Below are 22,651 nucleotides of genomic sequence, written 5' to 3'. Positions count from 1 at the left end.
GAGCCCCAGTATGGGGGCAAGCCTGGCTCTGGATGACTTTGGGCAAGCCACAACCTCTCTCTGGGCTCTAGTCTTAGACTCTGTTAAGTAAGGAGTTAAGAGAGAGCTCTTTCACTGCAGCTCTTGGGCAGAAATGGATGCTGTAGAAGGGCTCTGTTGGGGTGAGAAAATTATTTTAAATTTTATTTGAAGGTCTTTAGTCACTACACACACATATTCTCCAGCTCATTGCAAGCTCCTTCCAGCTGGCTTTGCACATTTATGTCATTTGTCTGGCTCTCCAGTCATTTGAGTTTGAAACCTCTGGCCTTTTCTGACTCTCCCATTATGGGTCTTTTAAAGAGGCAGTCTTTTAGCCTACAGAACAATTATTATTTATGTGTATATTGTTTTTCTTGTCAGAATAAAAGGGGAGATTTAAAACAGAAGTTTCCTGTCTAGTGTTAGAAGAACTTAGAACTTAGTGGAATCTTAAAGAAGAGAAACTTTCCCAGGTCCTTCAAGGTACAGACCCCTTCTCCAAGCACTCTGGCCTGCATAGTTCATGATTATTCTTGAGCATGAAGCCAAGTTGTCTCTGGGTTCATTTCTAACTCTCCAGTCCTCTGTTCCCCAATGGCAGGAAACACTCATTTATTAAACACTCTGTGCCAGGGGTGTTATGTGTGCTGTTTTATTTGATTCTCACTGAGTTTTGGTGCAGTGTAGGTGTTATTTCCCCTGTCTTACTTATGAGGAAGCAAGGCATAGAAAACCAGGGTCACTTGCCCAAGATCCCAGCAGTAGAGCCTGGATTTAAACCCAAGCTGTGGGACCTTTCTTGTGGTCCTCCCACTGCCTCCCTATTCTCTGTGCCTCATTGTGCTTCTGCTACTCCATCTGCAAGCCGGTCACATCCTGGCAGTGTAGGGGAGAGGGGCAAATGAAGATCCATGTGAGGTGGAAGGTCCTGGTCTGGTGCCCTAAACTTCTTCACTCTCCAATTTCAAGCTCAGAAGGCAACCCCTCCAACCTGTCCCTCAGCAGCCCCAAGAACTAGAGTGTAGGAGTTGTAGGGAGATAAACACCCTATACCTCAGCAAAAGGCTTGGGCCTGTACCTTGGCAAGACGCAGGAACAACCCCATTCTTGTATGGGCCTTCGGGGAGCTGTCCAGGGTTCTGGCCTTGACTTAACCACTTGCCAACCTGCCTCCCACAAGGGCCCCGCTCCTCAGTCTTCTTGCACTTGTGGCTTCTTCTTCAACAGAACTTTCTGGAGACTCCTTTTCCTAAGCATAACTTACAGGAACAAGAGAATTTCCCATCCAATTCTGTTGGAGAAAATGAAAGCATTTTTCCCTCTCCTTTCTTAGCTAGATATAGGAACTGTTGCTACAGAGTACCTATCTGGTACTCAATGTAAGCAGAATGAGTAAATGGAGGAATTTATCTGTTAGACACAAATAAGTGTTTATAATGTGCCAGGCACAGCTCTAAGTATTTTCCAAACATTAACTCATTTAACCCTATTACCAACTTTCTTATTATCTTTCATAGGCAAGGATGCCGAGGTATAATAATTTATCCATGGTTAGACAGTTCATAAGTGGTGGAGACAGGATTCAAATACAGGCTATCTGGCTCCAGCATTCAGCTCTCAGCCACCATGCTGTCCTGCTCGAGAATGGCTGAAGAATATGAGATGACTTATTTGAACGTTTGAAAGGCTCAATGCCTGACACTTTGAAGGAACTAGTTATTATGGTTTTCCACGAATAGAGACAGCTTGGTGATTGCTGGCTGACAACCTTTCACTCTATCCGTTGAATACTATTGTGATTTCAGTCTGCTAGAATAAAGTCTTTTTCACACTGGGCTAGTACCCAAGTGGAGCTTGTTGTGGTGTACTCAGGGAGTCCTGGAGTATGAGAGCTTGGGGAGGGGGTGGCAGGGTAGTCTTCCTACATCTGTGCTTGGGTGAGGTCTGGTGTGTGTGTGTGGAGGAGAGTTTGGGAGGAAATTGTGGTGGGGTGGTACTTTGGAGGAACGTATCAGCCCATCCTGGACTATTTTCTGAGAAGGTCATGGGCCCAGTTAATTCCAGGGCCTTGCCAATAGTTATTTAATTGAGAAATCTGGTCCCTGAGACTTGAAATGACCATGTTTCTGTGGAGAAACAAGTTGATAGTGGTGGTGGCAGTGTGTGGGTGGGGCACCTGCTCCTGATTTATTATTTCTTTGTCTCCTTGGAAGCACTTAAGTGCAGGCTTAGTTCCAATGAAGCTCATGAATCTCTTTAGATTCCAATACTGGGACAGGGAGTGTAGTTTCCCCTGGCCTCGTTCACTACCCACTCTGTGAGCTTCTTTGGGAGGACCTCAGGTCCTCAGCATCACTTAATTAATTTAGGCTTCCCCAGCCACATATTCTCAGATTCAAAGAAACAGAGCAGCCCCGTCTGCCTTTCCCGGAAGCCTGGGAGTCTGGTGGCTCAAAGCCAGAAGGACTACGTGCCTGCCTGCCTGCCTGCCCTTGGCCAGCTCGTCCTCAGAGCCCAGACCTGCCTGTGCACAGTGTAGCTGAATTCCAATGGGAAAAGAAAAGGACTGCAGCTCCTGCACTGTGGGCAAGCCTTGGAGTTTCTACAGCTCCCAGAGAAGGGGTTGACCCTACCAGTTTTCCTTCTGACTCCCAACACTTCCTGTGAATCATTGGATGGCAACAGGTCCTCAAAATCTTAGTTTCTACTCCCTCCACTCACTTCCCATCCCAACCCAGTGAGTCTCTCAGGTTCATCTATCTCTTCCATTGAGACCATCCCTGCTCCCTAATCTTCTCCTAACCCTAACTTTCCCCCACATTAGGGCAATCACCTCCCAACTCATCCCTTGTTTCCTGACCCAGCCAACCCATCTCCTGCACGTATGCCAAACTTCTTTCCTCTATGAAGTTTCAAGCAAGTTTCTACATGCTACAGATGTGGCAGGACTTCCTGCTTCCTGGGACTGGCATCTAGCTTCTTCGTCTAGAATTGTGGCTTTCCATAGTGTGCCCCCACCTTTCCTGTCCTCCTCATTTCCTAACAGGCCCTGGGAGCTCCCACCTCTGTACCTTTAAACCTGAAGTTCTCTCAGCCCATGCCCAGCTTTGTCTCTCAGTTGCCATATGATCACATTCTCTGATTCCTGAAGTATTGTGAATAACTTCCCCTCCCCCTCCACATGACCTATCGACCCCTCTTCAGAAATTTATCCCACATGGTGTTGCACCTGTTCCTCTATACCAGCCTGAGAGCTCTTTGAAGGCAAGATCTGTCTTTGTGTGTCTAGTAACAACATTTTGCTTGTTATACATTCTGCAGAGCAGTGGCCATAGCATTTTGCGTAGGAGCTGATGTGTCAGTGGCTTTAAATTTTATCCCTACATTCATTAACATGAAAATTAATCATGTAACACATAATAGAAATTGTTTATAGAGATACTTATAGAAGTTAGAATATTATGAATGTTCATTCATGGCCCCAAACCCTGGTCCCCTCTGCTACCTCTCAGAAACTACCACTCTTACTGTTTTCATATATATTTTCCAAGTCTTTTCTAAACCATTTTCCATACATATCTACAAACCCATATAAAACACAACAGCCTTTGTGTTTAAATAAGTATATTTAACATAAATGTTATTATATATGTATCGTTCTGTAATCTCTCTTTTTGCACTCAACAATATATACACTTTAGTTTATATAGAAATAGATTGATTTTCTTAGCTGCTGCATAGTGTTTTTTGTTATGAATATACTGCAGTATTTGCAGTTATTTCTCTATGATGGACATTTAGGTTATTTTTAATTTTTAGGTGTGAGGTTGTTGCAATAAGTATCCTTGTGTTTGTGTGGAAGTGCTTCCTCAGGAAGTGCAACCCCTTCTTGTCTGCTGACATGACATATATCAACAACTTGGTAGATCCCAGCAATCTGCATATTTTTAATTTAAAAGGAATTCCCAATTTGTCCTCCAAAATGGCTGCATGAATATATACTCCTGCAAGCAATGTATGAGAGGACATGATTCCCAACACCCTTGCCAACACTTTCTCTTTTCTGTCTTAATCCCTTTTGTTAATCTGATGAGAGAAAAAATGGTATTCATTATTGTTTTAACTGTGTAATTGTTTTAATTGGCCAAGTACCTTTTAATATGTTTACTGGCCATTTGTATTTTTTTTTTTTTTTTTGTAAATTGTCTGTTACTTTCTTTCACCATTTTTCTATGAGATTGTTTATCTTTTTTTTCACGAGTTGTAGGAATTCTCATTAAATAGAATACCATCATTAAATAGAATAACGACACTAAATAAAATAGCTTTGCCCTGGACATGCCCAGCTAAAAACCTGTTACTTTTTCACTACTAGAATTTGTGGTTTTTACTTATTGGGCAGGATAAATTAGAGTGGATGTGAAATTGCCACACCAATTTAAACCCTTCAGAGCCTCTTCATCATCAATGAGGGAAAGATCAAATTCTTTAGCTTGGCTCAAAAGGGCCTCTATAATCCATCTACCTCCATGGTCTCAATTTGATACCCAGATTTGATTCCTGATTCCACCATCTTCTACTTGCCTAACCTAGAGTAAATTTACTTAATGCTTGGGATCTAGGTTCTGTCATTTGAAAAAGCATACAGAGTTGAACCGGCTTCTCAAGTTTTTTATCTTCTCAAGTTTTTTATTCAAGTTATTTAACTTCTCCAAACCTTGCTTACACATCTATAAAATGGGTGTGTTGACGGTGCCTCACAGGGTTTGGTATTGATGAAACTTACGTGAAGTAAGTTTATGTGGTTGTTAATTTTACCCCTTCTTGTCTGCTGACATGACTCCTACTCATCTTTTGTGATCAAATCAAGACTCTTCATCCCACCCACCTCCAAATAAAAATAATCTCTCTCCTTTGTGCTAAGACCATGCATCTATTACTGTACTTTTCACACAATATTGCAATGATGTGTTCATGTTCCTCTTTCCTCTACCAGAGTGTGCACCCTTGTAGAGAGGGTTTTAAGGGGCAGGGTGTACAACATACCCAGTAGAAGACTGTGCATTGAAAGTATAAGCCTGTTTATCACTTTTGAAAAGAATAGCACTTCCTCATCGTGCCAAAATTTTGTTGAGCCTGCAATGGACAGAGGGACTTAGAAGAAAGCTGAAGTGTTCCTGAAAAATACCCCAGATATATCTTGGGAGAAGCCAGGAAATAGATTTGCTCTAAGGCACATCAACACTGCAGCCTCACTGAAAAACTCCTCTGATTGACTAGTTTGGCAGGCAAAAAACATATTTAAGGGAAACTGCATTTTACAGTCAGGGTTGGCTCTGTTGGGAAAACCAAGATGATAGATGAAGGCTGCCGAGCATCTCTTGGTTTTGGAGGTTTGTCTTGATCTGGAAAGGAAGCACTTGAAAAGTGTAAGTTTGGGGCATGGAAATCTTGGAAAGCAGCATGGAGGGAGGGCAGACAACCACCCTAAAAGGATGTCACCTGCAGATGCATGCTACACAGGACTGCATTATACTCGAATGCATCAGTCCCCAGCACCATCATACTCTCTGCACATGGAAGGGCTTAGTGCAAATCCAAGGGAGATGCTTGTTTGGAAGCAAATTGTTCTGAATGGGGATGCGTTAACAATCTTTACTAAAAATCGCGGAAATCCTCTGTGCTTATGTAATGTGGCCATGGGTTCAAGATTATCTGTTTTGAAGCCTCTGAAAACAGATTCTCTCAGAAGGGCCCCAAGTGTGGATGGTGAAGATACAGGGAGGTCCTATCTGCTGAGAGGGCTAGCCATGCAGGGCCCATGTACTGTGCCCACCACTCCGAGGCCCCAAGTCCTTGTGGATGGGTCTAAGTTATGAACATGGGCCTGGAGGGCACAGAGGCACTACAAAGTCAGCCCACTTTCCCTGACTTGTGTCTGAGTGACTAGAATTTGGTTCCTTCCCAGGCTGCTTGCCGGTGCCTTCTCCAGGCATGTCTGTGATGTAAGAGAGATGTCAGCAAGCAGTCCTAGTGCAAGCTCTGGCCCTAAGCCAGACACAGTAGAAGGCTTTTACCATTATTAGCTTTCAATCTCATAACACTCCTATGAGCTAAGTACTCTTCTGGGCACCATTTTATAAATTGAAAGTGCAGGGGGTTGAGTAATGTACCAAGGTCATCAGGTTGTCTGATTCATGTCCATTGGTTTATCCTCTTGGCTATATGGCATCTGTGCTTTGGGGGTCTGTAGAATTCCTCTGTGCCTTCAATGCTCTGCTCTTTCCCCCCAACCTGTGTGCAAGGTCATGGCTGCCATCCTCCCCTGGGTGTTGGGGACCATCTAGCTCCAGGTACAGAGGCTGTACCTGTTTCTTCCTTCTCCAAACTTTGACCTCCATCCTTAATATCTCTTTCTAGGACTATAGAAGTAGCCTCTTGGTGGACACCCTGTCTCTGATGTTGCCACCAGCTCTCGACCCCCTAAGCTGCTCTCACAGTCAACTTTTTAAAATATAAATCTTCCCCATAGCAAGCACTCAATAGACATCTGTTAAATCAATCATCCTCTTGCTTTAAATTTCCATTTTCTAGGGTTAAGTTCACAAGTTAACCATGGCTTTTAAGACCCTTGATATGTGACTCCAGCTCCTCCCCATGCTGTCTCTCTTAGCATTCCCTGCCATATGCACATGGCAGTCTGTCCAGGACACCTGGGTCCTGTCATGCTTGGTCCTACTGTTGTCCATGTTTTATTTCCTAACAGAATGGGTTACTCACCTGGGGAGCATCCTGGCCCACATGCACATGCTTCTGCTCTCAGGTTTGAGTGCATGTCTTTTCCTCACCTTGGCCTGTTAATTCTGCAAACATTTCCCAAGCCCACAATGAGTCCTCACAGAAAAACATCTGGGAGCAGTTTGTGCCACATACGCATATAGCTGTGTGTACCACCCCCTGTCCCAAAGTGAAGCATACTCTTGTTTCCACATATTTATGTTAAATGCTGGTCACAACCCACTAACTTGATTTTATAACAAACATATAGTAAATGACCTGCGGATTGAAAAGCTTGGCACTGGCTCACTTATTCCTCACAACAACCTCATCAAGTTGATAATATTATTATTTCCCATTCGTATCGGATGAAACAGACACAGAGAGATGAAGTAATTCATTCCAGGTCATGTGGCTAGCAAGCAACAGAGCCTGGGGGTTGTACCTGGAAGGTGGCCCTAGAGCCAGCACTACCACACCCACAAATGTGGCTTTGATGATGAGTCAGGGCTGGAGGGGTTGGGTGACTTGGTGGGACAATTGGCCATCTTAAGCCCAGCTCAGAGGTGGCTCCCAGCTCCCTACACTTTTTTTTTGAAAGAAAGAGCTGGAGCATTCACATCCCCCTCTAGGATCAAGCTACAACTGTGGGTGCACTCTGTCTAGAGAGTTGTTCTTGCCCCTCTGGGGGTGGGGAGGCAGTTAGCTTGTGCTGTAGTGAGGGGTATTGGGATAGTCTCCTCATCTGTGGTCCGTGCTCAAGGGTGAGGCTGGGACCAGGCAGAGCAGGGGTATTGGGAAAGACTGGTAGATATGTACACAGGACTGTAAACTGCAGGACAATGGCACCCTCAATCCTGCCATGATTGTGTGCTGACAATGGCCATTGCTTCACATACATGAGCTATGATCTCCTCAGATTTGTCACCACTGTGTCCCCAGAACCTGGCACTGTGCCTAGAACATGTGAAAAAAATAAAAAGTGACTCATTTGGAGGTGTTCTCAAGAAAGAAAGTGACCAGAGTTCTGACCCTTTCTTATTGAGGTACAATAAGAAACACATCTGAAGAACCCTGGGGACCTGCATTGTGGACATGTGGCAAGATAAGGCCCTAAGAGCGGGTCTCTGGGAGAAAGTTGGGCCAAGCAAGATGGGATTCTGACCCCCTAATTCCTGGTGATGTCATTGGAGATTCTGGAGGAAAAGCCTATATCTTGGTGGGAAGAACTAGCCCCTTGGAGCATGGGCAGGTGGCTTGGGACACCCCTGGCAATTCTGGCCACATGAGTCCAGTTCTACAGAAGCCCAACTCAGGGCTGTCTGAATGGGACAGGGGAGTCCCTGAATAGTCCTGGAGCTCTGGATAGTGCCACAGGCAGGGATGCAGAGACTTCCTACCTAGAGATGTGGATACAGGTGTGCCCCCCACACACAGGTGTGTGGGGACCCTGCAGTTGGGAATGGCAGCTGTGAAGCTGTGAGGGAAGGTTAGTAGTGAGCATTCTGATTCAGTTGAAACACGATCAGTTTTGAGTATCAAGAAGACTAGCCACTGCATTGTTTTCCCAGATAATTAAGATGCTATTAATTAAACTTCATTTAAAGCTAGTTTCAAACTAATACTTGATGACACCTATACACATCCCACATAAGGAATATCTCTGTCTCCCCCAGGCCATAAGGCCCCAGTGGGGTGTTTAACCATTGGTGGGGGCTCCATGCCTGGCCAGGCTGGCAAAGAGTGGACTATCCCTGGGTTTGTAAATGAGCAATGACAGGTGGACAGGTTCCATTTCCTCACTTGAACTTCTTGGATGCCATCTAGTAGCAGACTATATGACCTGGAACATTCTTTTCACCTGACCCCAGATATTGAGCATATTCTAGCATCCCAAGTGGAGTGTTATGGTTGATGGGTTCATAAAGCCTCTGTCTGTCTCCCAGTGGCTGGAAGAAGGGAGAACAGCAGGGCCAAGCCTTGCCCTGAGTAACCCTTCTCAGCCATTCTTAGTGAGTGACAGGACCCACTGAGCACTCCCAGGGGACTTAGAAAGATCCCAGGCTGTACCCCATGTGGAGGGCCACCAGATAAGACCTTCTACTCATGATGGGAGTGAGAGGTTGGCTAGCTTCAAACCCTGGTAGGAGGGATGGGGAGAGGCAACTGGCTGAGGATCAGTCCTGGGCATTTTTTGAAAGATAGAGGAAGAGAAATCTTTCCTGAGCAGGGGGTGAAGACTGGCTGGGCTGTCCCAGACCAGAATTGGGGAATAGGGGAGAAGACAGAGGTCACCCTGTGGCAAGTGCTCTAGGTGGGATCCTGGGCCAGGGGGGCCAAGCATGGGGGTGAGGCACTGGAGTGCAGAGCCCTGAGACTGGAGGGGCTGTGTGCCAGGCCCTGGGGAGCCAACTAGCTTTTTATGACAAATTGAAGGGAACCATATAAGAACCCTTATGTTTGGGATTTTTCTTAAAGATACAGCCCCAGATGTGGGATGACTGGTCCAGATGATAGGACCGTTTCACACCTCTTAATGGATAATGCTAAATGGCTTTCGAAAGGCATGATGCCAGATTCCATTCCCACTAACTATGAAAGTGCTTCTTTCTCCCCACAATAGTACCCAGGTTTATTACCTTTAAAAAACAACAAGCTAACCGGGGAACCATATCATCTTGTTTAATTACTGACCTTTGATGATTAGAAGTCAGTGTCGTGACCTACCTAATGGCTTCAGGCACTCTGGTCTAGACCCCATCCTCACTGCTGCTGGACAGGTCTTCAGCATGCCTGCTCCACCCACCTCGGGTCCTTTGCACATGCTCTCTCCTCTGCCTGGAAAGTAACCCACCTGAAAGTCTCACTCATTCCCTCATCTCCTTCCCATCTGCTCTTGTCAATGAAGCCTTCCCAGACCACCTTGCTTAAAATTGTACTGGGTACTTCTCATCCCTGTTGGATGCTTAATATTTTTCCAGTGTGCCTGTCTCCATATGCACAGTCTCTGGATGGCTTGTTCAGGAGGCCTAGAAATCCCAGGAGACAACCGAGATCTGCCCTGGAAACCTCCATGCCTCTCACATTCTGAGTAGCCATGCATCAGGTTCCATGGAACTGGACCAGCAGCCCCTGCATTGAATGATGGGAGAGACAGTGACCCATTGAATCCCGTGTGAGGCTCTACCTTCTAATTAGTCTTTCAGCATCAGGAGTGGGGTGTGGAGATCCGGGGTGGGAAGTTACCAAGCAAAGAGTTGGTTTGGCCTTGCTCCAGAATTTGGGAAAACAGTCTGAGGCCTTGGAGGTGAGATGAAAGATGGGATCTAGGGGTGTTCTGGTGGAAAGGAGGGCTATATCTGATAACATGTCTGTCCCGGGAAGTGGGGCTCACCCGAGAGGATAGCCGCAGAACTGGTGATGCCCAGAGGAGGCATGGAGAAGGCAAAGTGGCCAGGATCTCTGATGAAGGAGGCAAGACCTGGGAAGGGAATGTGGGAAAGGGAGAAAGGCACTAATAGCATGCAGCTGCAACCCTAATGGCTGACATTACTGTGCACTGGCCATGTGCTCTACACAGAGCAACTTTTCACACAGCACCAATTTACTCCCCCAGCCACTTGTGAGCTAGCTACTAAAGATCCGCAAATCCGTATCTGAAACCCTGGGGCACACAGTTTTGGCAATTGAAAATACTGGATATTTTAGGAAAATAAGATGGTGCAAATACCGTATCTTTTATAAGTCCCCACAGGATCTGGAGGATCACCTCATAATCAAACACATTAATATTTTCTGTAGAGAAATATATAAATATTCACACTTTGCAGAATCAACAGACCGTAAATAGAATCATCAATTCAGGCAGGTTTTGCTACCAAATGAGTTAGGTCAAGACAGACTTATGAGTTACAAAAAATTATTTTGGCTTTTATTGATTTTTAGATTTTGAAATTGCTGATTAGGGATTGTGGGTCTGTACTCATCCTCAAACAGGTTTTGAGAGGTTAAATGAGCAAAAATTACAGAGCTAGGAAGTGCAGAGCTGGGGTTCAGGGGCAGGCCTTCTGGTTTCAACAACAGGCTCTTAGCCTGTGCAGCACTGGAGGGGCACCTACTATTGTTATTACACCACCTATGTCTGTTAGAACATTGATAACGTAGCACTGAGAGTCCTCTCTGAAATCAAAGATGGCCAGAAACAGGACATCCCAGTCATCACAGGAGGACCCAAGCCAGAGGCTCATTGTGGCTCAGAACCAGTCCTCATCTCTTGCCCAGGTGCAGAGCCCCGGGTAAGGGGTTTTCAGATACAATATCCCACATGATCTTAACTACTTCCTGAGGTAAGGGAAGATGACCTCCATGTGCTGACAGCCTACTTGGTACTATGTACTGTGCCAGACATTGATAGGCTTGATAGTTTTGTAGTTTTTGCTCTATTTTATAGATGTAGAAATTGAGGTGTGGAGAGGCTTGTTAATTTGTGCAAACCCAGCAGAAAGTGGCAGAGCTGAGACTGGAACAGGTCTGTCTTCTTTTGGAGTCCATGCTCTTTCAGTTGCTGCACAAACCTTGTTCCAGTGCTCTGTAGACAATAGCATTTTCATCTAATCATCTACCTCCAGTCATCGCTGGGGGATTATACTCATGGGGTGTGACTGTAGACATAGCCCAGGCTTTCATAAGAGAAACCAGGGCAAAATAGGTGTACTATGAGAGCCAGGTCTGAATTTCCCCTCTAATTTATCAACTGGGGAACTATGGAAAGAGAGAGCTCCATAGCTGACCTCCAGCACCAGAGCTGGGGAGGGGCCAGGGCTCGGGACTGCAGATCCTGTTCCCTGGCATTGATCATAGGGTTCTTTTCCAAAAAGAGATCCAGATCAAACAAGAAAAATGCCAACAGGAAAAGCATCCCGGCAAGAGATGGGGTTAGGCTGGAGATGGGCCACAGTGTCCATGCCAGGACAATGGGGATGAGGTGGCCAGCATAGGAGCTGTACTTGCAGACACAGGGCTCTGACCTGCCCACTCTCATTTTGGAGCTGGATACAGGTTTAAAGCAGTAGGCCGCCCAGTCTGACAGAGAGTCAGCTGTGCTTTATTTCTTTCAAAAATAAGCAGTTTAGTGGCCAGGCAGAAGCTATTTGGTGTAATAAGGAAACACGTAACCAACTCCTATAGTACTGCCTGTTCATTTTGGAGAAGAAACCTGACCAGTGCTTGGCTGCAGGATTTCCTGAGTCACCAGAGGGCTTGTTAAAATGCAGCATACTGGGCCTTGCCACCAGCAGTTTCTGACTCAGTGGGTTTAGATTTGTGTTTCTAACAAGGTCCCAGTAGGGACCTTGTTTGCCTCCTTTGTTTGCCATTGCCTGAAATTATCTTTTAACTCCTGTGAACAGGCAGAGCTAGTCCGGAGCCTACACTTTAAAGACCAGGGGCCTGGATGATTCCATTTCTGGTCTTTGCTGCCACTCTCTGGTCACTCTGGAGCATAACATGTTGTTCCTCTGCTGTGTCAATTACCTGTCTGTCCACCTGGATCTTTATTTTAATTTTTATTTCACTGAAAGTATCTTCACTGAAATACATTATTTTCCTTGTAAATTTCTCAATGAAGATTTGATTTACATATTAGGCTTTAAAAGTCATCAAATTTTGCCACTATAACTTCTACCTCCATGAGTTTTCTTTAGGGGTCATTTTTATTATTAATTCATCTACTTCCTTAGTCAATCAAAAATTTTAATCTATGCCGTTTTACCTATTGTATTTTGTGTTGACTATTTTAAACAAATTTCTCCCCTACTCCAAGCAATTTGGTCAAAATGTTGCTGGAGTAAAATGGCAGAGTCAAAATGTCTCGCTTTGTCTGGGTTACTTTATGATTATAAACTGACCGCTTTCTAAGAAGAACCAAGAAATCATCAGAGCTGGAAGACCTGGATTTGAATTCAAGATCTGTTCTTTGCTGGTGTGATCTTGTGTGAGTTTCTGTTTCCTGAGGATTCAGTGAGATAATGTCTTGTAAAGCCTTTGACCCATAGAAGTTGTTTTAGGGTCTACAAATACCCAAGCTTCATCCTCTCTCCAGGCTGGACTATGTTCTGATACTTTGTTCTCCCTGAAATAGAAATAGCAGGCCACACAGAGATTGAGTGCAGTCTGAGAGTTTCACTCCTCTTTTATGCCCAGTTGTATACAGTACCGTACAACCTCTAGGCATTATCTGCAGGGGCAGCTGGGATGATCCACATGGCCTTGGTCTGTGGATCTGGTGGGACTTGCTTGGCAATGGGATAGGGTGGGGAGATCTGGCAGGTTTTCCTGTGGCCTCAGTCAAGACCCTGAAAGGACGGTCGGGTAACTGTTTCAGCAAAAGTTTGGAACAAATGTGTGGGTCCATGGTGACAGCTATGGGTCCGTGGTGACAACATTTCCTTAGTCCTATTTGGGGCATAAAGAGACAAGTTCCCCCCACCCCGCCCCCCCCAATTTAGTTAAGAAATATATCCAAAAATAAATTAGCAGGAATTTTAAAGAAAGGGGCTTTCAAACATCTGCTTGAGACAGAAGATACATATCATCCTCAGAGCAGATTTGTAGATGACTTTTATTTTGGAAGACACAGCTGAGGTCTTGTTGTACCATGCTGAATGACAAGGAGATGGTCTATTGTCCATCTGTCCCCAAGTGAGGGAGAATCTTTTCCCAGCTCTGCTCAGCATTGCTGGCCCCATCTAAGGGGATGGGATTAATCAGGGTTCTAAAAACAAAAAAGAAGAACCAATTAGGATGTGTGTATATTCAAAGATAAAAGAAAAAAATATGTATATATATTTTTATTTATGCCTACAGCACCTGGTCTTCCTGAGTGGTCTCCCATCCAAGTAATAACCAGGCCCGACTCTGCTCAGCTTCTGAGATCACACACTGGGCTTGTTCAGGGTAGCATGGCCGTAGACCATGGACCATGGCTCCACTGGGGCACAAATCCAGGACTTTCTGCATGTAAAGCAGACTTGCTAACCACTACACCATGGAACCACGTCCAAGAAAAGAAAAGATTAAGGAATTGGCTCATGTGATTGTGGTGATACAAAATCTTGTGCTTCTGCTCTCTGCCTTAAGAAGGTCAGCTGACAAGTCTGAAATCTGAAGGGCAAACTAGCAAGCTGGAGACTGATGGAAGAGCTAATGTTGAAACTTGAGTCCAAAGGTTGGATGCAGAATTCCTTTTTCCCTGGGGTACCTCAGTCTTTTTTCTGAAGATCTTCAACTGATTGTTGAGGCCCACCCACATTATGGAAGATAATCTGCTTTACTCAAAGTCTCTAATTTAAATATTAATCTCATCTTAAAAATACCTTCATAGCAACATCTAGACATCTGTTTGACCAAACGTCTGGACACCATAGCCTAGCCAAATTGACACATAAAATTAACCATAACAATGAGCCATAAGGAAGTGAGTCTCCCAAATGGTGGTGGTCAAGTTGGGGCAAGGAAGGAGGCCTCTATGTATCCTTGCCTGAAACTATATTTTACTTTCACTAACACACTGTGAGCAAGGTGAGCACTGAGCTAGGTGTTGGGGGTGAAGGTGAAGACCAATAAAAGTGTGCGATACACCATCTCTGCACACAGGCCCACCATTTAGTGGAGCTGACAAGACTGACTCTTTGATGAGTTCAATGGTACTGTTTGTGTACTATTTTCTCCTGTGCATTTTGACCATGACTCTCTGTGGGAGGGATGGACTTCTCTGCCCCGCTGGAGTGGGGTTTGCCTGTGTGACTTGCTTTGTCTGATGGAACTGTGATCAGGGGCTTTTGTGTGCTTGAGTGATGTAGTTTAGAATCTTGTGCTCTGCCTTCTACTTTGAGAAGGTTGTATTCCAGCAGTGCTGGTCCTGCCTGGAGCTACCTGCAGCCAATAGCATCTGAACCATAACCAACCCCAGCCCAGAGAGAGAAATTGGTTCTTGTTGCTATAAGCCACTGAGCTGAGATCATTTGTGGTGTAGAGTGGCTGTGGTGGGAGTTAACAGTGTAAACCCCTACTCTCTGCTGGTCCTTGGAGGTATGATAGGAAGCACTGTTTTGTGAGACCTCAGTCTCATTGGGATCTACTGTGGTCCAGATCCTGGCCATACCACTCAGAAGTTGTGTGCCTTGGACACTTATACACAGTAGGACAGGTGCTTGAATGGAGGTACACAGATTGTTTTTTGAACATCCAGGAAGGGACAGCTACTGCAGTGTGAAGAATCAAGAACAGTTTCCCCAAGGAATGAGGTCTAAGCTGAGTCCAGAACTGGCATAATCTAGAGGCCTGCTTTTAGCCCTTATTATATGCGTGTGTGCATATATGTGCACATGTAATTACACTTATGACCTACATGCACAGATATGCACACACACACACACACACACGTTAAGGCTTCCATTTTTCTTCTTAAATTCATTATGATATCCATATGCCCTTTGCCCTATTACTAGGACATCTTACAATGGCCTCCGTAAACAGGTAACCATCCCTGTTCCTAGTCCTATATAATTATTGGCCAATTTTAGAGGGGATGGGTAAGCTTGCTATATTTGTGCTACTGTCCCTTCTTCATGCTTGGCTGATACACTCATTCCTTGGACCCTCCCTGTGTGTCCTGCGGGGTCTGTGGCACTACACAAGGCCAGACAGCAGCTGACCCAGACCCGGCTCTAGCTGAGGTTCAGCCATCAGTAACACTGTCTTCTTCATGTGCAGGGACTGGAAGAGTACCTGTACTGCAAACTCACGCTGACCAATGTGTAGGGACCACTTTTTCAGTTCTGTGGAAACAATGAAACAGGCCTGGAGTCAGGATATTTAGATCTGTATGTCTCGTAAACAACATTACGTAGCCTCAAATTTTGCTTCTGGAGACTCTATGAAGGTGACAGGATGAGCTGCTGATGGCCAAACTGCAGGGCAGAGGAGAAGCTTCTAGGGGCATTGAGAGGTGAAGGGAACAACCTCCACCTACCTCCTCTGGGACCACTTTGCAGCCGATGTGTGTGCACATCCTGCTATACCATTTAATCCTCTGGTCTTAGGTGATGTCTCTGCTTTTGTCTGAGTGACAGGTTTTTGAGATGATTTCTATGGTATTTAGAATAGCCTAAAAGAAGTAAAATTACCCCACATATTCTGGATGGGGGGCAGAGATGAAGTAAAGAGATGGGGAACCAACCCCCTAACAGTCTGGCAGCATTAGGGAGAGAAAAGCCACACAATAAGGTAAAGACTCCTTCTTGGGTCCTCAATTGGAACTAAGGGCAAATCAGAGTTAACCACACCGGAGAGAAAGGCAATGACTTCCCAGGAAGAGGAACAGCTCATGAGCCTGAGAGTGAGCCTGCCATTCAGACATCCACATGGAGTTGGGCAGGGCTAGAGTGAGATGGTCAGGTGGTGAGAAAGGGTAGAAGGGAAGTCTGTGCATCCATCACCTCGCTGGCTCTCAGCCTAAACTAGATAGAGCTCATCCCCAAGGCTCGGAGGGTAGCATTCTAAGCAGAGAGTATAGCATAGATAAGGATGAGTTGGGAGGCTTGGCTGACTGTATTACAGGTATGAATTTGCTTCTCATTTTATTTTACTCCTTTTGGGTTCCCCGAGTCTTCTTCACCTTGCTTAAAATAGCCTTAATACCTTCATTCATCCATTGACTCATCTACCCATCCATCTTTCTATGTGTCTGTGTCTACCTCTGCTGGGTGATGGGAACACAGAAGAAAACAGCCATGGCCCCTGCTCTTCAGGTTCCAGACCCAACAGCCTTTTTTCATGTGTCTTGGTGATGAATTGTTTACCCTATCTTCTCCTGACCATAATATCTTACTTATCTTTCAAGTCTCACATTCAGTGACTCCTTCTCTGTGAATATACCCAGTGATGATGGCAGAATCAGTAGCTCCCTACACTGTTGCCTGAGACACAAGTCAGTTGAATGAATGGATGGATTAGCCAGTGGTGGTCACCTCCTGGTTATTTCACTGAGTTAATCTGTTGATTTTCTGTTGGGTCATGAGAGTAAAAAAAGTGGGAAAAGAAGCAAAAAGAAAATCTTGGTAGCAGTTGAATCTTCCTTTGACCTCAGAACTGAGACCAATTCTCAGCCTGTTAAATTCTAGAATGCCTCCCTGCCCACCTCATCCTACCCCACTGTGACAGACTCCAGGAAGGTTTGAGAAGTACATAAGTCTGGGGAGAGTGGGAACACTGGTTGTGGAATCAGGAAGACCTGGTGACATTTTCCCTGTCCCTGTCTTCCCCTCTGGTGCATATCCTACCTCTGTCCTGTGACAGTTGTCTTTCCTACCCATCCTGTGCTCTACTGCATTGGGCAGGCTTTCATCCCACACTCAGGTATACAAGAAATATGAATGTTTTTTATTCTAATTTTAGCCCGCACTCTGCAGAAGTGAGGGAATCCTAATCTTAGCCAATATAGATTCTCTTCCTTTCCCTTATGGCCGAGGCTGACATTTGGAAAAGAGAGAGCTTCTGGTCCCTTAGTGTCATGTACAAAAACAAGTCACAGGGGTGGAGAGAAAAGTATCCTTCACTACTGTTGGATGGTTTTTGGGTCTGGCTGCCTTCCTATCTCCTTCTGTGATGCTGTTGGTTCTCTGGAATCATTCTATTGAGAGACTGCCCAAGATCCCCTCTGCTTAGACACCCAGTGCAGTCACTCTCTCCAAGACTGCTTCTGCTGCTTCTCTTGTGTCTGAGCCAGGAGGCAGGCATAGCTTACTTCTGCTCACAGACCCCACAGACCTCACTGGATTTGGATGCCTCCTGAAGTCTTAGCAGCACAACTGTCTTTGAGACCCACCCAAGTATATACTCTCATTGTTCCCCCCAAACTCCCTTCCTAATGGCCTAGGGAATGATTTTCCATTAGTGAGAGACTGGTGATAGAGTAATGAGGGTAGAATCCTTACTCTTATTTATTATGTTTTTCTCTTAAACTCATTCTCTGTGTCATCTAAGGGCCTTCTTAGCTTTTGAAACTCAAAAGGTCCCTTTTCATAATCTGCTTGTGGCCGTCCCTCCTTCTGTGGGGCTATGAGCACAGAGTGAGAAAGCTCTGAGCTAGGTGAGGCAGGAATAGTCAGGGAAGAATGTCATCCTCCTTACTACTTCACAGCGCCTCAACTCCCTAGATCCCAAGTGCTCACACCTACATCACATGGTGGCTGCTCAAACCCATGGCTGTTGCCACAAGCTTGCACCAACTGGTGCTGTTCAACTCCTGAAACTATATCCTCCTTCCCTCACTCTCTGACCAGGAACTCCAATTTCTCAGGCTAACCTACTCCCTCTGTTTCATCTGCTTTTCACTCACTTAGACCTGTACTCTCTCCTTTCTTCCAGTGTATTAGTTGATCCCACAATTTGAAGTCCTTCCATGGTGGCTGAGATGGATAGGGTAGGTGTGAACTGGAGTTTGGATCCCAAAATTGATCTGGAGTGGGCCAACATATGTAAGGAAATACTGGGGCAGAGCAGGGTGAAGCACCAGCTCTTGCTCACATTCGTATGAAGTCCTGTATTAGGCCAAAATTGCTCTAAGAGGACAACCAAAAATAATGTGGCTTAAAGAACAGAGAAGATTCTTTCTCACATCAAGCTCCCCAAAATGTTGCAAGTCAGCAGGAGGCTCTGCTCCACATGGTCATTCAGAGATCTAAGTTCTTTTCATTTTTTTTCTCCATCACCCTACAAGTAAGTGGTTCTCAACCTTGACTTCATATTAAAATCACAAGAGAGAGATTTGAAAAATCCAGGTGCCTATGTCTCATTCCAGAACAATTAAATAGTATCTCTGGGGATGGGACCTAGGTATCAGTATTTATTAAAGCTTCCCCGGTGTCAAACATGACACAACATGTGCAAGATACATTGTTCAAGGGATTATCTAAGATTAAAGATTCTCAAACATGAATATGCAACAGAATTACTTGCAGGGCTTAGTAAACACAGATTGTTAGGTCCCCGCTCAGAGATTCTAATTCTGTTTAGTACACACCCCAAAATTTAATTTCTAACAAATTCCCAAATGATACTGATGTTGCTAGTCTGGGATCACACTTTGAGAACCACTGCTTTAGTTTCATGATTAAAACTGGGTCACTGCCCCATCTGGGTTTTAATCTTTGAGAAGGGAAAATAAAGGCATCTTACCTGATTCCAAAGATGCTGTCTTTTTTTTTTTTTTTGGCCATTATTCTCCAGACTCCTACTGGGCTCTTAAGTGGATAGTTATCTTCAGAAGGAGACCACCACCAAACGTACCTATACAATCACCCAATAAGAGAAAACATTGGCAGTTATATGTCTGGCATTCAGTGGTTGCTTTTACCAGATGACTAGGAGGCATTTTGTAACTTCTGTTAATTATCTCTCCCTCTTGATACAACTCACTCTATCCTTTTGATGTAGGATGGGGTAAATCTCCCTGAGTGGGGACTCAACTCCTGCACTGAGAGAGGAAAGGTTCTTGACTGCACGCAGGAAAGAATTCGAGTGCATGCCAGAGTTAGAGACAAAAGGAGAGTTTATTAGAGAAGGAATAATGCTCTGTAGACAAAGTGTGGCTCCTCTGAGAGACAGAGAATGAGAGAGACAGACCCAAGTGTTCAAGGAATTCAGTTTATATGTCATTCTTAGTTTCTACGAATTACAGTTTAAAGACTTTGTTTACCTGTTTTCCTTTTATGGTATGGGTAAATATTTTGTTAGTAATCTTTTTTTTTTTTTGTTTTGTAGGTTTCCTGTGGTCTGGCAGCAGCACTGTCAGAGGTTCTGGTTTAACATTTAGTCAATTTATGTAGTTCGCATACCTCTTCCCTATATCACTTTGGTGGTAATGGTGCCGAGCTTCTTGACTTCATGGAAGTTCCTGGTTTAGAATAGGTAGAGATTAAAGTAGAGGGTAATTTTAAATTGGACGAATTTAGAGATATGGTATAAAGTTGGTTTCTGCTTAAATTCTATGAATCCAGTTCATTAAAATAGCTGATCACGTGACATGAGTGAAAATGATGGAGTACGCAGTTCCAAGTGCCCATCCCTCCACAGAAACATTGTAAAACCAAATGAAAACTGTCAAAATAAACTCTGTTAGAACTCTGAAAAATAATCAAAGGTTTACAACCAAGAAAATGCTGAATCAAGTAAAAGCCAACTTAAAAATGGCTTTTAAGAAAAGTTTAAGAAAAGTTTTTCTATGTTTTTGTTTGCTTACCATACCCCCTACCCAGCCTGGCAGCAGTCTTGAAGATGGGAACCTGCATTCCCAGTGAGGGACTTTGGATCCTGGTTCCAGAAGAAGCAGAGCAGATCTTGTGATTTTCTGTTTTAACCTGTCTAAGGGTTACTTGAAAAACTGTCTCTAGGTGCTTGCCTTTGTTTTGTCTAACTTGGAATTTACTCAGAGTGGAGAAACAGTGGGCATTCCTTGATAACATTCTAAGACAAATGAAAAACCCTCTTCTGCCTGAGGCAAAAGCTCACAGTTTCAGGCACACAACAGAGCACCCAAAGCCTGGGAACAAAAGCTGGGGAGAGAATTTTTTGAGGATATTAGGGCAATCAAAATGCTCATGAATACTATCGGCTTAAGAAAGCCAAATGCATGCCCAGGGCAGAATGCATGCTCAAAAGACAGTTGAGAAGACTTTAGGTTTTTACCTATGGCTGATCTCTAGGATCAGTGCAAGCAGAAAGTGAAGGCTAAGGCAGAATTGTGACAGTAACAACTTAAAAGAGATGGATGAAGCTGTCTAAGAACAAAGCTTTTGTGCGCTTTTGAAGCTAACTTGGTATCAGTTCAAATTATATTGCTATAAGCTTAGGATGTTAATAGTAATCCCTATTACAACCACTAAAAAAAATGTATAAAAATATACAGTAAAAGAAATAAGGGAAATCAAGGAGGTACACTACAATAAATCAATTAAACAAAAAAGATAGTAATGAAGGAAATGAGGAACAAAAATGTATAAGACATACAGAAAAAATAGCAAAATAGCAGGAGTAAGTCCTTTTTTTATCAGTAATAACTCTAAATGTAAATTGTTTAAACCTTCCAATCAAAAGAAAAAGATTGGCAGAATGGATTAAAAAGTATATTTCAAATATAAACTGTCTATAATAAATTAATTTTTGTCCAAAGACATGAATAGATTGAAAGTAGAGGAATGGAAAAGGATATCCCATGCAAATAATAACCAAGAGAGCTGGGATAGCCACACTAATATAAAAAAAAATAATATTTAATTCAAAAATTGTCATGAGACAGAAAAAGTTATTATATATTGACATAACGGTCAATTTATCAAGAAGGTATGATAATTATAAACACATGCACACCAATAAACAGAACCCCAAAATAAATGGAACAAACATTGACAGAATTGAAGGGAAAAATAGACAATTCTATAATAATAATTCAATACCTACTTTTAACAGTGGATAAAACATCAATAAGAAAACAAAAGACTATACTAAAGAAACTATACTAAAAAACAACTAGATATAACATATATATATATCATGCTATTCAACAACAGCAGAATATATTACTCTTCTCAAACATATGTGGAACATTTTCCAGAATAAATCATAGGCAACAATGCAACACTCAATTTTTTAAAAAAAGTTTGAAATCATACAAAGTATATTCTCTGACCACATGGAATAAAGTTAGACATCAATAGCAGAGGGAAAACTGGAAAATTCACAGATATGTAAAAACAACCAATAGATGAAAAATCATGAGGAAATTATGAAATACTTATAAATGATTTTAAACAAAAACACAACATACCAAACCTTATGAGATGTAGCAAAAACCAGTGACCAGAGGGAAATTTATAGTGGTAAACACCTACATTAAGAAGAAGATCTCAAATCAACAACCTAACTGCATGGCATAACAAACTAGAAAAATAAGAGCAAACTAAACCCAAAGCTAGCAGAAGTAAGGAAATAATAAAAATAGAGCAGAGATAAATGAAATAGAGAAATAGAAAAACAATAGAGAACTAACAAAGCAAAATTTTGGTTATTTAGAAAGGACAAAAAAATTGGCAAACTTTTAGCTAGATTAACTGAGAAAAAAGGAGAGAAAAATGCAAATAATTAGAGTCAAAAATAAAAGTGGATACACTACTATCACTTTACAGAAGTAAAAGCATTGTAAGAGAATACTGTGAACAATTGTACACAGTAAATTAGATAATCGATCTACTAGATCAAAGGGAAATGGTCCTAGAAACATACAAATCACCAAAACTACTTAAGAAGTCTATATAAAAACCTGTATGACTCAGAAGACCTAAAACAAGAAAAGAGATTGAATCAGTAATCTAAAATCCCCAACAACAACAACAGAAAGCCCAGGGTCAGATGGCTTTGATGACGAATTCTACCAAACACTTAAAGAATAATTAACTCCAATCCTTTTCAAAATTTTGTCAAAAAAGAAGACAAAGGGACCCCTTCTAATTCATTCAACAAGCCCATTTTTACCTAACATCAAAGCCATACAAAAACACAACATGAAAAGAAACCTATAGACCAATATTTTTATGAATATAAATGCAAAAATTCTCAGCAAAATATAGCATATAAAACACAAGAGCATTTAAAAGTATACACCATGACCATATAGGATTTATCCAGGAATACAAAGATGGTTTAACACAAGAAAATCAGTCAAAGTGATATACAACATTAAGAGAACAAAGGGGGAAAATCCACATGATCATCTCCGTTTTATGCAGAAAAAGCATTT

At 43.2% G+C, this 22,651-nt stretch overlaps 1 protein-coding gene across 1 annotated transcript in view; it reads right to left on the bottom strand.

The window, feature by feature from the left end:
• The window catches only part of SLC18A3 (solute carrier family 18 member A3), a 15,797-nt gene extending 4,081 nt beyond the window's left edge, over positions 1-11,716 (bottom strand). The window contains exons 1-2 of the mRNA XM_006916950.2: positions 11,589-11,716; positions 7,698-7,755 (exon numbers count right to left, since the gene is read on the bottom strand). Of these exons, the coding sequence (XP_006917012.2) occupies positions 7,698-7,755; positions 11,589-11,716 (186 nt within the window). The remainder of the gene's footprint in view (positions 1-7,697; positions 7,756-11,588) is intronic.
• Between the last annotated feature and the right edge of the window lie 10,935 nt (positions 11,717-22,651).

This window comes from Pteropus alecto, unplaced genomic scaffold, assembly GCF_000325575.1.
Source record: "Pteropus alecto unplaced genomic scaffold, ASM32557v1 scaffold287, whole genome shotgun sequence".
NCBI classification, from domain to species: Eukaryota; Metazoa; Chordata; class Mammalia; order Chiroptera; family Pteropodidae; genus Pteropus; species Pteropus alecto.
Note: the sequence above shows the minus strand (reverse complement) of the source record. Positions and strands in the feature narration are given on the sequence as shown.